This window comes from Oratosquilla oratoria, chromosome 1 (genome assembly GCF_046742065.1).
Source record: "Oratosquilla oratoria isolate Oo_2021 chromosome 1, ASM4674206v1, whole genome shotgun sequence".
NCBI lineage: Eukaryota > Metazoa > Arthropoda > Malacostraca > Stomatopoda > Squillidae > Oratosquilla > Oratosquilla oratoria.
In genome coordinates, this window is record NC_134777.1 from 29109037 (window position 1) to 29124919 (window position 15883).

Consider the following 15883-nt stretch of genomic DNA (forward strand, 5'->3'; position numbering starts at 1 on the left):
CAGACTCTCCTTCTCTCTCTCTCTCTCGCTCTTTCTCTCTTTCTCTTCTCTCAGTTTCTTTTATTCATTTGCTGTCTTTCTCATCTCTCCTTTCTTGTGCTCTTGCCCAGAATGTTTGTAGATTATAGATCAAGTGAAATCATTACTTGATTTAAGGATGAACCTTGTTCGTTCATTGTAGATATATTTTCCCAGGCAGGGGGATGGAGTTGGGGGTAGGGTGCCTAGTTTATGCGTTAGTTTGTCTCAGTCAGGTTCTGACACATTAAACGCAGTGCATACTAGAAATTTGTAGCATTTGTTTTTATTTTTCAGAAGGACTGTCGTCATGTTAAAAGAAAACAAAAGGGAGAAAAACACAAAGGATTGCAGTAACACCCACGAAGCAAATAATTTAAATCAATTTTGAAAATTAGTTACCACTCGCGTAGACAAATTGGAAAAGAATATTTTTAAATATTTATCAAGGAAGAAAATTAGATATTCATAGAATCAATAAATAATTGGAATAGTGCTTATAGTTTGTGAATTATAACCATGGAGCTATGCACTTTAGATATCTTTGAGTGACATTCAATTTCACCAGTGACAAATTGGAAAATTTCTGCAAAAGTATTGAATGTAGCCAATCAGAAATCTTTGAATGAAATGAGGTAAAACAAGTTCAGTCTTCCTGTATTATTGCTGAAAATGAGGAGTCCAGTTAGCTAAAGCTAACATGAGAGAAATTAGTGCATGATCTGGAGAAAATACTCTTTTATTTATTATATATATATTTTTTTATTACCAGGGTCATGAAATTGAAATTTCAGTGAAATATTTCATTGCACATCCACTAGTGATTGCTTAATGTGGCCCATGAAACTTGTAATTTTATAAGAATAACCCTTCAGTTAACTGCCTAGGAAAACCCCCCAGTAAAATCAGGTTTTGAGAATTTAAGAATTAAAGTGATGCAGTCTTCAAACTTTCTATAGAGGTTTTGTATTTTGAGATGCTTCACAATATTGATAAGTCCAGGTATGGATAACAAGTGGCTCTTACCAGTCAAGTGAAGTAAATATGCCAAAAGACTACCAGACAACTATAAAGATATTGACTTAATAACTGTACATACATATACCAAAGGGCCTTTTTCCCCAAATATTGAAAGGGTGTTGGCCAAATCAAAGTGTATACTCATTCCACACCTATCCTTCACACATCCCACAGTCATCCGAAACCTTTTTGTTGCCCAACCCATTGTAGTACCTCATGGAGGTAGGGTCATTCCTGTTCCTCATCACACTGTCAAGGTCACAGGCAATGCAGCAAGACACAGTGCTTCCATGGCAGGGCTAACACCTGGACCTGGTTTACCCACATTGCTTCATTATATAATACCACCCAACCTCCAAACCTCTTGGGGTTGGGGGGAGGAATACTTTTATGGATTAGAGCAGTGATGGGATTCTACCAGTTCTTACCGGTTCATATGAACCTGGTCTTGGAATTTCATGAGCTCTGTGAATTGGTTAATAGAAATTGGCTTATCCCAGCTATAATACAGCTTAAGTGATATCTACATGCTACTGGCCAAGTGAATGTTTTTAAAAGATTTTAATCCTACCACTGAATTAGAAAATATTCCTATATGTTGCATAATTTTTGTATCCATTTACAACCACTTGCCATTCTCTCCTATCATTTTAACTCATCCTTGCTTGAGACATTCTTCTTGCATCCAGTGCTCCCCTTCACTCTGTCGACTTTGTTCTTGGTGTTTCTCTCAGATTCACTTCATCTAATTCTACTTTTCACACACTTGCCAGTTTTCCTTAACCACTCTTTCCATTTGCTCAAACCATCTCAGCACTGACATACCCAATCTGACAGCTCTCTACTTTCATTCCTTGTCTCACCAACACATTTCTCACCCTATTTCACTTCCCTCCTTCCTTCTTTCTCTCCCTCCCTCTCTTCCTCTCCCCCCTCCCTCTCTTCCTCTCCCCCCTCCCTCTCTTCCTCTCCCCCCTCCCTCTCTTCCTCTCCCCCCTCCCTCTCTTCCTCTTTCCTTCCTCTCACTCCCACTCCCTCCCTCTCACTCCCTACCCTTCACTCCCTCTCTCCCTCTCCCTACCCTTCACTCCCTCTCTCACACTCATTCACTTTCCTTCTCTTCCTCACTCCCTTTCCTTCTCTTCCTCACTCCCTTTCCTTCTCCCCCTCACTCCTTTTCCTTCTCTCCCTCACTCATTCCCTTTCCTTCTCTCCTCTCTCCCTCAGACCTTTGGGGAAATATACTATAGGACATGACCATTGAATACACAATGACTCAATGGGTAAAAGAGAATACCAGACATAGAAATAGTGAAGAACTGTCAAGACTAGACTTAATATTTATGTCAGAGCCTGAAATTGAGGATAAAATGGAATACAAGACACCAGTTGGGAAAGAGTGACCACATACTGATTGAGTTCGAACTAAAAGAGGAAATTTATTTGGGAAGAAATTAAAAACACAGAAAAGAAAGACTAATGTATAACAAAACAGATTTTGGGAAACTCAGAAAATTCTTTCAAAAAGCAAGTTGGGAAAACTTCTTTAGTGAAGAAACACAGATGGAAGAAAAATGGATGATATTAAAAGAAATCTATAATGAAGGAGTGGATAAATACCTACCAAAACAATAAAGGAAAAGGTGTACATTAAGTGCTGGTACAACAAAAAATATACTGAGCCAAAGATAGAAGAGATCAAGCTTGGAAAAAAAAGAAAAAACAGGTAAGTGGCAAATATATATCAAACTAAGAAACGAATATGTAAAAATATGCAGGGAAGGAAAGAGAAACTATGAAAAAGACATAATAGACAAATGTAAGGATCAACCTAAATTATTCTACAGATATGTAAACGGTAAACTAAAAAATAAACAGGAAATAGTGAAACTGCATCAAGGGAATGTGGAATGTATAGAAAATGTAGAAATGGCTGAAGTTATGAACAAATATTTCAAATCTGTATTCACAATGAAAATACAATTGGGATGAAGGAAAAGTATAAAGATCCCTCAATGAGAGAAATAATTGTGACAGAAAGAAATAAGGGACCAAATAATAAACCTTATCTTATGAAAAATCATAAGATAATAGATTGCTCACTCAAAGAAGGAAAGGTACCACAAGACTGGAAAAATGCCAATATTGTGCCAATATATAAAGGGATAGATAAGGAAGACCCAACAAACTATAGACTGGTCTCCCTTATAATTACAGTAGCTAAAATATGTGAAAAAGTTATCAAAAGTAGATGGACTAAACATTTGAAAGATAATAACATACTTAATCCAAAAAAATTTGTTTTAGACAAGGAAGATCATGTGCCACAGACTTGATTTGTTTTTATTCAAGGTTAATAGATATAATGCAAGAAATTGATTTGTTTTTATTCAAGGTTAATAGATATAATGCAAGAAAGGGATGGATGGGCAGATTGTGCTTTTCTGGATTTACAAAAGGCATTTGATAAAGTATCACACAAAAAGCTATTGATAAAAAAACTCAAAACAACTGAATGTACTAGGAAAATTATTTAAATGGATGATTTCTTGCACAGGAGAAAAATGAGGTTGGTACTTAGAGATAAAAACTCAACCTGGGAAGAAATGATAAGTGGAGTCCCACAAGGTTCAGTATTAGCTCTGATAATGTTTGATATAAAAAGACATGGATGAAGGTGTAGAATGTTGTATGAACTTCTTTGCAGACAACACAAAACTACTAAAGAAAGTACAGAAAAAGAGTGTGAATCACTACTGACCTGGACAAAGTCTGGGAATGGAGCCAAAAGTGGGAGGTGAACTTCAACATCAAGAAATGTAATATAATAGAGTTTGGAAAAAGTAATAAAAAGAATATCAGGACAATATAAAATTGGTACAAAGGACGTAAAGAAAGTTAGCTCCAAAAATACCCAGGAATAATCATCAACAAAGACACCCTCAGACAATCATATAAGGAAAATAGTTGGAGAAACCTACAATTTACTAAGATCAATAAAGGTGGCTTTTAATTACTTGGATGAAGTAATGGTAAAAAAAATATTAGTCACACTGATAAGACCAAGATTGGAGTATGCTGCAACACTATGGACACCCAGCACAAAAAAGAATATAAAGAAATTAGAAAGAATCCAAAGAGCAGTGACAAAGATGACACCAACACTCTCTAAATTGACATATGAACAAAGATTGTCCAAACTGGAACTACCCTGGAACAAAGAAGAGAAAGAGGCAATCTGCCGGCCATGAAAGGAATCATGAAAGGCATGGAAGTCCTTGACAGAGAAGACTTATTAAAGTGGGGTAAAAGAAAAACAAGAGGACATGAAAAGAAACTCAAAAAAGGATAGTTATAGAAGAGATCTTGAAGAAAAAAAAAAACAGTTTTCCACACAGAGTGGTGGATGTCTGGAACAAATTGGATGAAACAATAGTGTTTGCAAAAGCCATACAAGAATTTAAGAACAAACTAAATGCTGAGAGGTAAAAAGACAGGTCACTACAAGCATAGGCTACTTTCATTATTAAGGTCAGTGAAAGTAGCCTTTGATTACATGAATGAAGAAATGGTTAAGAAAATACTAGTTACACTGATAAGACCCAAAATTGGAATATGCTGCGACACTATGGTCACCTAGTTCTAAAAAGAATATAAAGAAACCAGAAAGAATTCAAAGAGCAATGACAAAGATGGCGCCAACACTCTCTAATTTGACATATGAACAAAGATTGGATAAACTAAATCTACCAACCCTGGAACAAAGAAGAGAGAGAGATGATTTGCTAACCATCTACAGAGTTACGAAAGGGATAGAAATTCTTGATAGAGATGACTTACTAAAGTGGGACAGAAGAATAACAAGAGGACATGAGAAGAAACTTAACAAGTACAGTTACAGAAGGGATCTGAAAAAAGAATAGCTTCCCACACAGAGTGATAGATATCTGGAACAAACTGAATGAGGAAACAGTGAGTGCTTAAACTATACATGGCCTTAAGAACAAACTGGATGCAGAAAGATACCAATGTGGGTCACTGCAAGCATAGCTCTCTAACCATAAAATAGAACTAGGTAAATACACACACTGATAAGACCAAGATTGGAGTACGCTGCAACGCAATGGACACTCAGTACTAAAAAGAATGTAAAGAAATTAGAATCCAAAGAGCAATGACAAGATGGCACCAACACTCACTAAATTGACATGCGAACAAAGATTGTCCAAACTGGAACTACCAACCCTAGAACAAAGAGAAAGAGGAGATCTAATGGCCATTTACAGAATTATAAAAGAGATGGAAGTCCTCGACAGAAATGATTTATTAAAGTAGGATAAGAGAAAAACAGGAAGGCCATGAAAAGAAACTCAAAAAGGATAGTTATAGAAGAGATCTGAAAAAGAATAGTTTTCCACACAGAGTGGTAGATCTCTGGAACAAATTGGATGAGGCAACAGTGTGTGCAAAAACTGTACAAGAATTTAAGAACAAACTAGATGCTGAAAGATACAAAGATGGGTCACTATGAGCATAGCTATCTTCCCGTATAATACAACTAGGTAAATACACACACATACACACACACATACATTCCAAGCCTCTGTCTCAGCCATACAGTACCATGGGCATATTAATTCCATTGTTCAACCTCTTTGTTCATCCCAAGACACCTATTTCACATAACATTTCATTCCCTCAGATTTTATTTGACTGGGAACAATAATGGGTATCAACATGTGGTTCTCCTCCAAAATGGGCAGCAGAGTAGCCCATTTTCAAAATCTATCAATCCCTGCACTTGTAAAAGGAGATAACAGTCTTGATGGGGCTAACACGTGATCTCCAGACTAGGGCCAAGATCTCCCTCTATCAACTATATTTTTTACACTTTTTCACGCATGGAGAGCAACCAGTCAACAACTGCACCCTTTATTTATATTACTTCCAGCTGGTGACATAGAAGCAATTTCATACCAATTCAACACAGACAATAATTAAGCTCTCAGAGAGATTATGGGAGGGCTCAAGGATTGTTGTCAGCCACTGTGGGATTGCAGGTTTTCCACTTTGTCCTATTCATGGTAACAATTATTTATTTTTATTAATTTATTTTAATTTTAATTGAAGGAGTTTGGGAAGGTATGGAATAGGAGAAAGTTGAGGGTAAATATGAATAAAAGTAAGGTGATGAAATGTACAAGTTTCAAAGTAGAGAAGCTGGAGGAAGTGGATAGCTTTAGGTACTTGGGGTTGCATATTGTAGGAAAGGAAGGAATGGGGGTGGAGGTAAATTGTAGATTGAGAGAAGCAAGTAAATGCCTTATGGAATTTAAAAGTGTAATGAGAAATAGGCATTTAGTAATGGATGCAAAGAGATTATATGAAGGGGTGATTGTGCTGACAACACTGTATGGGCAGAAACATAAAATTTGAATGAAGCAGAGAGGAGTTTAAATGTGTTTGAGATGAAGCGCTTGAGAAGTATGGTAGGGATTACAAGGTTGGATAGTGAGAAACCAGGAGGAGAGCGGGGTGGAAAAGGAGATGGCAGATAGAGTTAATGGAAGATTATTGGGATGGTTTGGACACATGGAAAGAACAAGTGAAGAAAGATTAGTAAAAGAGGTGTGGAAGGCAGAGGTGGATGGAGTGAACATGAGGGGACAACCGAGGATGAGATGGATAGATGCAATGAAAGGGGCATTCAGCAAGGAAGTAAGAAGGCAGGAGATAGGGGTGAGTGGAGAATGGCTATGTATAGAGGATATTGTAATGCAAAGAAGGGAGAGGGTGGGTTAGAGAGTGGTTACTTGTGAATGATATTTTGACACAGCCCAAAGGAATTTCTCCCTGTCTTCTATTATTTTGCATGAGGAGATGGAAAGGGGGATCACTGATTAAGTGAAGTGGATGTGCTGTGTTTTGCTACATTGCTTCTGACCCAGGGCAGTGGGCAGGATACAGGGATGACCCATCATCCATGAGGAGCTAAGATGAGAGGCAGGAAAGTGTGGTGGATGGGAGTGGAATGGGTGGGATATGGTGGTATATGCCTTTTGACTTTGGCTACCTCCCTGGTATGGTGGAGAAAGCCATTGTATATATAGATAGATCATTATTTTCTTTCATTCTTTCTTGCCTTTTTTACTCTATAATTCACCTCTATTGACATTCCTCCATGTAATAACTGGCTGCACTAAAACTGTAACAATAGAACATGTAGACTTGGAAACAAGAATCATTTCCATGGAATAGCACATGAGAATGATTGGCATACTTTTTTTTAAGAGCTTTGAACCCACTTTACACCAACAACCCACCAAGTACAGGATAAAAACAATCTTCAAAAATTTAAAATAACTACCCTCAATAACCCACAGTACATCTATACAAAAATATATACATACAGTCAGATTGCAAAACAGCACTCCAAAATAGACTGTTAAATTCTATACTTTAAGACTCCCCCAGAAATTAACTTGGCAAAGAAATCACTGCTTGTACAAGAATTGCACAGGCACAGTTTATTTTATGTCACCACTGCATTAAAACAGTACCAACCCAGGCATTAGTTACCCTAGATACAACCACTGCTTGGAAAAATCAGAGCACCTTGTACAATACTGTCCAACACTCATTTTTTCAAATAGCAACACAAAAACTTTACTAAATGACTCATGGGCTAAACCAGTGGCCATGGCTATTTATTGAGGTATGCAGGTCTCATGCAATAGAGAACTGGGGCAATTGATTGATTGACTTGTGGATAATTGTAGATCAGGAGGAGGTATAGTACTTCAAATGTATTAGAAAACAAGAATTACATTAATATGCCAATGTTCAGGCCATCACCCTGTGTTAAAACAGTACCAACACAGAATCAGTCAGACAAGAGAGACCTGTAACCCTTAACCACAACCACCAAATAGAAGGTGCAGAGTTCTGTATATTATACTGCCCATTAGTCTTTCTTGACAGCAACACAAAATTTCTTCAGTTACTGAGCAATGGGTTGAACTGGTTGCTCTGGCCAGTTTCCAGGGGACTACAACTTTCATGCCAAAGATGATTGAGCCAATGGGTTGAGACAAATAGGAAAACATATCAGAGCAGAAGCCAATTTTGGGGGAAATTCATAGCCAATTATTTTCTGTAAATTGTTGTTGTTGGCCTTCTTGTCTCAAGAGACAGTGGTTTGTGCAGTGTTTATCACTGTTTGGGAGCAGTGTGGCTGAACAGTCCTATTGAATGGCAGTCCTTGTCACACAGATTGCAGCAGATAATTTCTAAGTATACTGTGCGTACTTTTGTATTTGTGATTAACTTTTGCAAAGTATATCACTAATGCTTAAAAGTTAAATGCAATATGTCATGTAACTGTATTCCAAAGGCTTCTTCCCCCATATAAGGGGGATGTATCCACCCCCATTCATCCCACTTCTATCCATCACCCATTTGTTTCTCAGTTATCTTAACTCCTTGTGGATATAGGGTCATTCCTGTCTCCTGTCCAGTGTCCGTGTCAGCAGCAAGACACGGTACATCCACAGCGGTTGCTTAGTCTCTTTGTCCTCTTGTGTGAAAATAAGACAAAGGAAATCCCTTTAGACTGTCAGTTTATTATTCATTCACAACTAATCTTCATTCAACATTCACCTATATCTTTCATTCTTCCTTCCCTGCTCAACAGAACCTCTTTTACTCAAGACCCCCTTCACCCCATCCACCCATCTGATTCTCAGTCTTCCCCTCAAGTTCATGTCATCCACCTCTGCCTTCCACACTTTTTGTTTTCCTCTATCACTTTCCAAGTGCCCAGACCATCCCAGTATGCTTTCATCAGTCCTCTCAGCTCCTTTTCTATCCTAACTCTCCTCCTTACCTCATTTCTCATTCTGTCCCTTCATTCCCATCTTCTGTCCACTCCTGTCCTTCCTCAACAGACATTCCCCACTTTCCCAATGCCCCTTTTATGCCATCCATTTCATCCTTGGTCAGCCCCTCATGTTCACTCCTTCCACCTCTGCCTTCCATACCTCTTTTACTAATCATTCTTTCCATCAAAACATCCCAATATTCTTCCATCAACCCTATCTCCCAACTCCCTTTCCACCCCACCTCACTTTTCACTATCCAGCCAGGTAACCCCAATCATACTTCTGAGGCACCTCATCTCAGACACATTCAAACTCCTCTCTTATGTTCCATGTTTCTGCCCCATTCAGTGCTGTTGGTACAATCACTCCTTCATATAATCTCCTTTTAGCATACATTCCCAAATATCTATTTCTCGTTACACTTTTTAATCCCCCAAAGCATTCACTTGCTTCTCTCAGTCTACATTCTACCTCCACCTCCACTCTTCCCTTTCCTGAAACATTCACACCCAAGTATATGCTCTCACAAAACTCCAATCTCCAATCTGAGTTCCACCTCCACCCATGTTAACCTTGAAGACACTTCCCTACACTCCCCCACACCCTATCTCATCACATACTAATAGAGCCACTCAAATTGCCCCTCACATTCAACTTCTCTTAATGTTAACATTCATCTTCTCACAAACTGCTAATCTTTTCCCCACAAAAAAAGAGAGAAGCAAGAACTATACCAGCACAATTGCATATAGGTACTAAGACCATACCAACACAGAATAGACCTGAGAACAGAAACAAAGTGCTCCTCTCTATAAAGGGAGATGAAACTGCTCAGCTAGACAGTTTAGGGAACAACAACAACTACTACAACTACTCCAGTTGCAACCATCACACAGGGGACAGTGAACACCTGATATTACACGTCCCATCTGAGTCATACCCAGACAACAACATGACATTTCTTCCTTGAATGACTGTTGCCGGTTACTTGGAAGACATAGGTCCCTTACAAGAGAGATCTGGGGCACTTGATTGATTAATCAGTATAGTTCTTATAAATTGTAGACTGTGATTGAAGATTCCTGTCATCCAAAATTCATACTTATGACTGATTTTAGTAGGTTTGTCAGGAAGGTAAACCTACTGAATCAGTTGCAGTCACAGAATTCATGAGAGCCACACTTGACTACACTCCCACTGCATGGTTCCCAACAGTCAGCAGAACAAACAGACACTACAAACTATTCAAATTAAAGTATTGAAAACAGTAACAGAATGCACTGTTACGGTAATTACACATCTTCTCTTAGCATCCATAAGTATTTCCTAGTTTGAAACACAATTGCACCAGTGGTACATACATACATACATATACCAAGGCTTTTTCCCCCTTCCAAGGGAGGTAGCCAAAAAGGGGAAGGCATAAAAACACTCCCACCCATTTCATCCCTAAATACACTCCACACCCCTCCCACCCTTCCTCTCATCTGAGCACCTCCTGGATGACGGGTCATCCCTGCACCCTGCCCACCGCCCTGGGTCAGAAGCAGTGTCGCAAGACACAGTACATCCACAGCAAGGCCGCTTCATTTAATCGGCGACCACCCTCTCCGTCCCCCTTTGCATATAAGGCGAGGACGGGGAGAAATCCCTTCGGGCTGCGTCAAAATTTACTCACACATACTACCCCACCCCCACCCCCCCGCCCATTCCTCCTCATGCAGTCACAACATCATCCATATACAACCATTCTCCACTCACCTCTGTCTTCCGTCCTCTCCCTTCCTTCCTCAACAGACATTCCCCTCTTCCCCAAAGCCCCCTTCACCCCATCCATCCGCCTCATCCTAGGACGTCCCCTCATGTTCACTCCCTCCACATCTGCCTTCCATACCTCTTTTACTAGTCTTTCTTCACTCATTCTTTCCATGTGTCCTAACCATCCTAATATTCTTTCATCAACCCTATCTCCCAGATCCTTTTTCACCCCTGTTCTCCTCCTCACCTCCTCATTTCTCACTCTATCCAGCCTAGTAACCCCCACCATACTTCTCAGACACCTCATCTCAAACACATTCAAACTCCTTCTCTCTTCTTCTCTTATGTTCCACGTTTCTGCCCCATACAGTGCTGTTGGCACAATCACTCCTTCATACAGTCTCCTCTTCGCATCCATTCCCAAATGTCTATTCCTCATTACACTCTTTAAACCACCAAGGCATTTACTCGCTTCTCTCAATCTACATTCTACCTCCACCTTCACTCCACCTTTTCCTGCTACACTTGCACCCAAGTATCTAAAACTATCCACTTCCTCCAGTCGCTCTCCCTTAATGTTCACTTCCAGTCTACTGCCACTTTCACCCCTTGTACATCTCATCACCTTACTTTTACCCAGTGGTACTCTATAGATAATAATAATTGTTGCCACAATTTTCACTGACTGGAAGAATGCAGCCCCCCTCAATGTAACAGTCCTCAGGTCTTCCCATAAATCTCTGAAAAGAAATTGATATGTTGTCTTTGTTGTGTTGATGTGAGACTTTTTCTGTGTCGCCAACCTAGAGTAGTAGGGGTGCAGTTACTAGTCAGCTCTCCTTACAGTAAGAGGTAGATGAAGTACAGTTGAAGTTGTTAGATAGATTACAGGCTTGATCTAAAGACTATACCATCCCCTTGGAGTTGCATCTCCATATGGAGGTGAGGTTGTTGAGAGGTTTTGAAGACAAGTGACAGGGAAAGTTTCTCTGACATCTGTCTTGCAGGTACCTGCTGTTGGTTCATGCGTCAGATACTGGTGAAGGCACCAGCATCCCCCCCCCCCCAAGGGCCATAGAGAATCTTGTAACCAGGACTGCCAGTACTTATAATTATTGTCTAAAGTTTCAGTGAAAGGGAACCGCATAGCAAAGAAATGAAAATCCACTAGGCAATGAATAATTCTTAATGTTCATAGATAACTTCAGTTTTATGGAAACATTGCACAATTGTATTTTGCAGGAGTAAGGAAGCAGAGATCTAATTTCCAAAAATTCATTCTTAGCAAAGATTAGGCTGTGTGACAATCATGCAACGATGATTTTTTTTTTTTTTTTTTTTTTTTTTTAATTGACCAGGATCAAATGTGATCAGGAAATTGTTAGGAGACGAAATAAAGGGTGTAACTCAAATTAGGACAGGAGGTATGGGAATTGCAAAGTTGCAATGATAAGACTTATAGAAATAGTTTATGCTTATGAATAGATACTTGACAAATCTCAAGTAAGTTTTCAGCATGCTCATCCCCTTTGAATATCTCTCGGTTGGTTTTCTGGGAAGAATATGTATGATCTAATGGAACAGTATTATTGGAATGAAATTCCTGTAGTGGAAAGAGACACCAAAGTGTGTGATACATTTCTGCCTAAAGAATATGCCTGATACATGTGATTTAAAAAGTAAAATATTTTTATTATAGATAAATTTGAACAAAGGAGTAAAGACATGGGTGAAGGATGCATATTTTATTTTTGTATTACTTTTGTTTGTATAAATAAATTGTTTTGTTACGTTGTTTTTTGTTGCCACACTATCAAAGGACTGTATGAAGAGCCTTTCCCATTGGTCATGTTAAGTTAGTATTGAAAAAATATTCGTGTAGGTTTGATCATATTTCCAAAGATGACTATGTTAAGATTTTATTGAAAAACCTACCTGTGTAGATGTTCTCATCCGCTTCATAAATTATTATGAATGGATAAGAAGGGGGTCGCTTGTGATGAATCAGTAGGGGTAAACCAATTCTGGCTGTCAGGTCTTGCCATGGAAGCTCTGTGCTTTGTTGCATTGCCCTCAGTCTGAGCAGTCAGGAGATGCCATGTACAGCCTGCCAGGGATTCTCTGCTGAGAACCACTGAAAAGGGCAGCCCATGAGGCTTCATTCCACAACTCCAACCACACCGCTCATTAACAAACCACATATTGGCATTTGATCTGAACAGACATCATTCACTCTGGCTTAATGCACAATCAGCAGATAAGAGGCCACAAAATGCTTGAACAACTCCCCATCCTAAACATAATTAACTCCACTAGACAAAAGATTACCATAGAACTAGAAGAGAAAATACAACCCATGGACAAGAAAACATGTATAAACATCAAAAAGAAGAAAACTGGCAAGGGTACTTAGAGGATGTACAGACTTTGAATGCTTTGAAATAGACCATTATTCACCTTAAGATAAAGTAATGCAATGTCATCAACAAGCATATCTCTTAAGCAAAAAAAAAAAAATCATCATATCAAAAAGTGAAGTGCTCTCCCCCCCTCATCAGTAAAGACTGAGAGGGGGCCGTAAAGAAATTTAAAAACTCGCAAGCTGAAGTCCCATTCATCCACTTCAAAGCCCTTAGCCAAATAGCTTTGAGGCCCTTAAATTACATTTCCAACTACTGTAACACAACATAATACCAAACATCTAGAAAAGAGCTCACATAATACCTGTTCTTAAACTAAACAAACCCCCCTGAAAACCCTATATCATATGGACCAATCTTAACCACAATTCACAATATCCAAACTAATGGAAAGGCTTGTAGCAACAAGAACCAAACAGAAATACGTCTCCCCCAACCAACATGGATTCAAAGAAAACCACTCCACCAGCACACAGCTCTCAAACATCATATAAATGCTGGAAAAATTCAATAGAAAATCCCCACTTCAAAGAACAGTTATGGTAACCATAGATACAAACAAGGCCCTTAGACATGTACTATGAAAAAGATAAATGGGCAAGACCTAACGATGGCAAGTGATTAACCAGCTTCATAGCAGGAACAGTGCAAAGTAATGCAAAACAACCAAATCTTGGGAGTAAAAAAAAGCTATACAATGGAGTCCCACAGGGTGCAGTACTTTCACTATTGTTGTTCAGTCTTCATGAATGATCTCCCAATTCCAGAACCAGAATTAAACTCCTATGTTCTCATATTCAAATGATCAGACAATAATAACCCAACATGGTAGATACAAAAAAGCAACAAAGAACACCCAAGTCTACTTAAACTAGAACAATGGCTCAGCACTAACAGAATGAAAGCTTCACCCTAGAAATCAACACTGATGTTGGTCACTTTGGACAATGATGAATTAAAAGTAAAATTAAATGGCTATAACCTTCCATCGGAAGTAAACCCTAAATTCTAGGACTAACATTTGATACTTGTATGACTTTCAGTCCACAAATCAGACATGACTACAAGGACTCAACAAGAAAACTAGCATACTTAAAACACTGCCAGTAATGGCTTTGCGATCATATCTTGTTCAAGAGAGAACCAGGATAATAGATTGAGTGGAAAATATTAGAGGACTCTTAAGGGAGCAACTGGAATGAATAAAGGATATACTGGAAGGAAGACTCGTGCAAAGAATAATGAAAGACAAAGTATTGTATCAAACTCTTAGTGTGGTACTGCAGGGTTTGTAATGTTCCTGATGTACATCTATTACATGATTAATGGAATAAGCAGTTTTTCTAACTTATTTGTTGATGACATCAGGCTCATGAAAAAGTGAAATATGAGGAGGATTATAAACTACTATGGGACAGTAAGGTTTATGAATGGAATTAGAAGTGAAAGATGAAATTTAATGTAAAATGCAAAATAATTGGAAATTAGCAAGCATAAGAATATAATAATGAAGTAATACAATAGGAAATGAAACATTTGATTAATCATTTCCTTGAGTTTCACTTAGTGGAAAACCCACAGATCTCTGTAGAAAGAAACTGGACTGTCTGTATTGTATCAGTATGGGACTGAAAGTTGCAGGGAGAGGAGAGTAGTTGCCAGTTGGTAACTCTCCATAAGTGCAAGAAATACAGCTGAGGTTGATAGAGATGCATTTTGGGCCCAGTCCAGTCCAGTCCAGGTCCTCATGAGGGTGTTGGTGGATTTTGAATGACAGCTTTGGCCCTAGAAATGAATTGTTAAAACAAGAGAAGAAAATAATGTAAGAGTCTATATCATGGATGATCTGTGAGAAAAAAGGCAATATGATCATGGTATTCAGGTCACTAAAAAAGAGATCTCTTGATTAAGGTTAATTGATGATTTAGTTTAACATTGTGAAACTCCTATAATTTGTAGCTTTGAATTTATTGAACCATGCCCTTGGTCCAACTCCCATGCAGCATAGTTCAAACTGCCGTCACCTCGACCTCTGCTTCTAGTAGCAACACTAACCCACTTTGCCAGTGAGCATCCTTGATTAAGGATAGGAGGGCTTGAAGAGGTCATGAGAACAAATTAAGGAGAACTATATGTCTAAAGGATGTCAAGAAATACAGTTTTTCCATGTGGATACATAAATACTTGGAGTAGCTTAAAGTTGATATAGCCCAAGCTAGAGCAATACATGAATTCAAATCTAAAATGATATTGGAAGTCAAAGATATAAAATAGGTTAGAACTGTATATGAATTTGAGGATGGGTATGATAAAGAGTAGGAGATGGGAACCAACATGCATTGCACCTTTCCTGTATACTTCATTAAGATAAATACACAGTAGGTGTAGTTCTATGGTCTATCTAGGTGGTAGTACAATTGGATGACTTTTCAGAGAAGGATATATTTTGCATTCCCACTTGTCTACCCCTTTGGTACAAGGGGACTCTCTTTAGTGCAGGGGAAAAGGGCAAGAAATAGGTGAGAGTGGAAAATGGGTGTGAATAGGTGAGAAATCAGTGTGGCCTGAAAGGATTTCATCATACTTGCTTCATAAATTCTAGAGTGGATGAGTGTAAGGGTTGTCATTTAATGAAGCAGTGGGGGTAAACTAATTTTAACTTCCTCATCCACTTTCCTCCTCTGCTTCCTTCTCTCATCCATGCCACCCCTCCCATGTAATGTTCCTCTACAACCTCTATCTCTCACCCCCACCCCATGAAGAAGGGGGGGGAGGGATCATCCTTCA

General features: G+C 38.8%; 1 protein-coding gene across 10 annotated transcripts in view; it reads left to right on the forward strand.

Moving 5' to 3' along the window:
- Gyf (GIGYF family protein Gyf) overlaps positions 1-15883 on the forward strand; it is a 136353-nt gene that overhangs the window by 104972 nt on the left and 15498 nt on the right. Inside the window, exon 23 of one of the 10 annotated variants that reach the window (XM_076197371.1) lies at positions 316-910. The exons of the other annotated variants lie outside the window; for them this stretch is intronic. Coding sequence (XP_076053486.1) covers positions 316-375 — 60 coding nt within the window. The 3' untranslated portion in view covers positions 376-910. Of the gene's footprint in view, positions 1-315; positions 911-15883 lie in introns of those variants that run through there. 10 annotated transcript variants of the gene reach the window in all.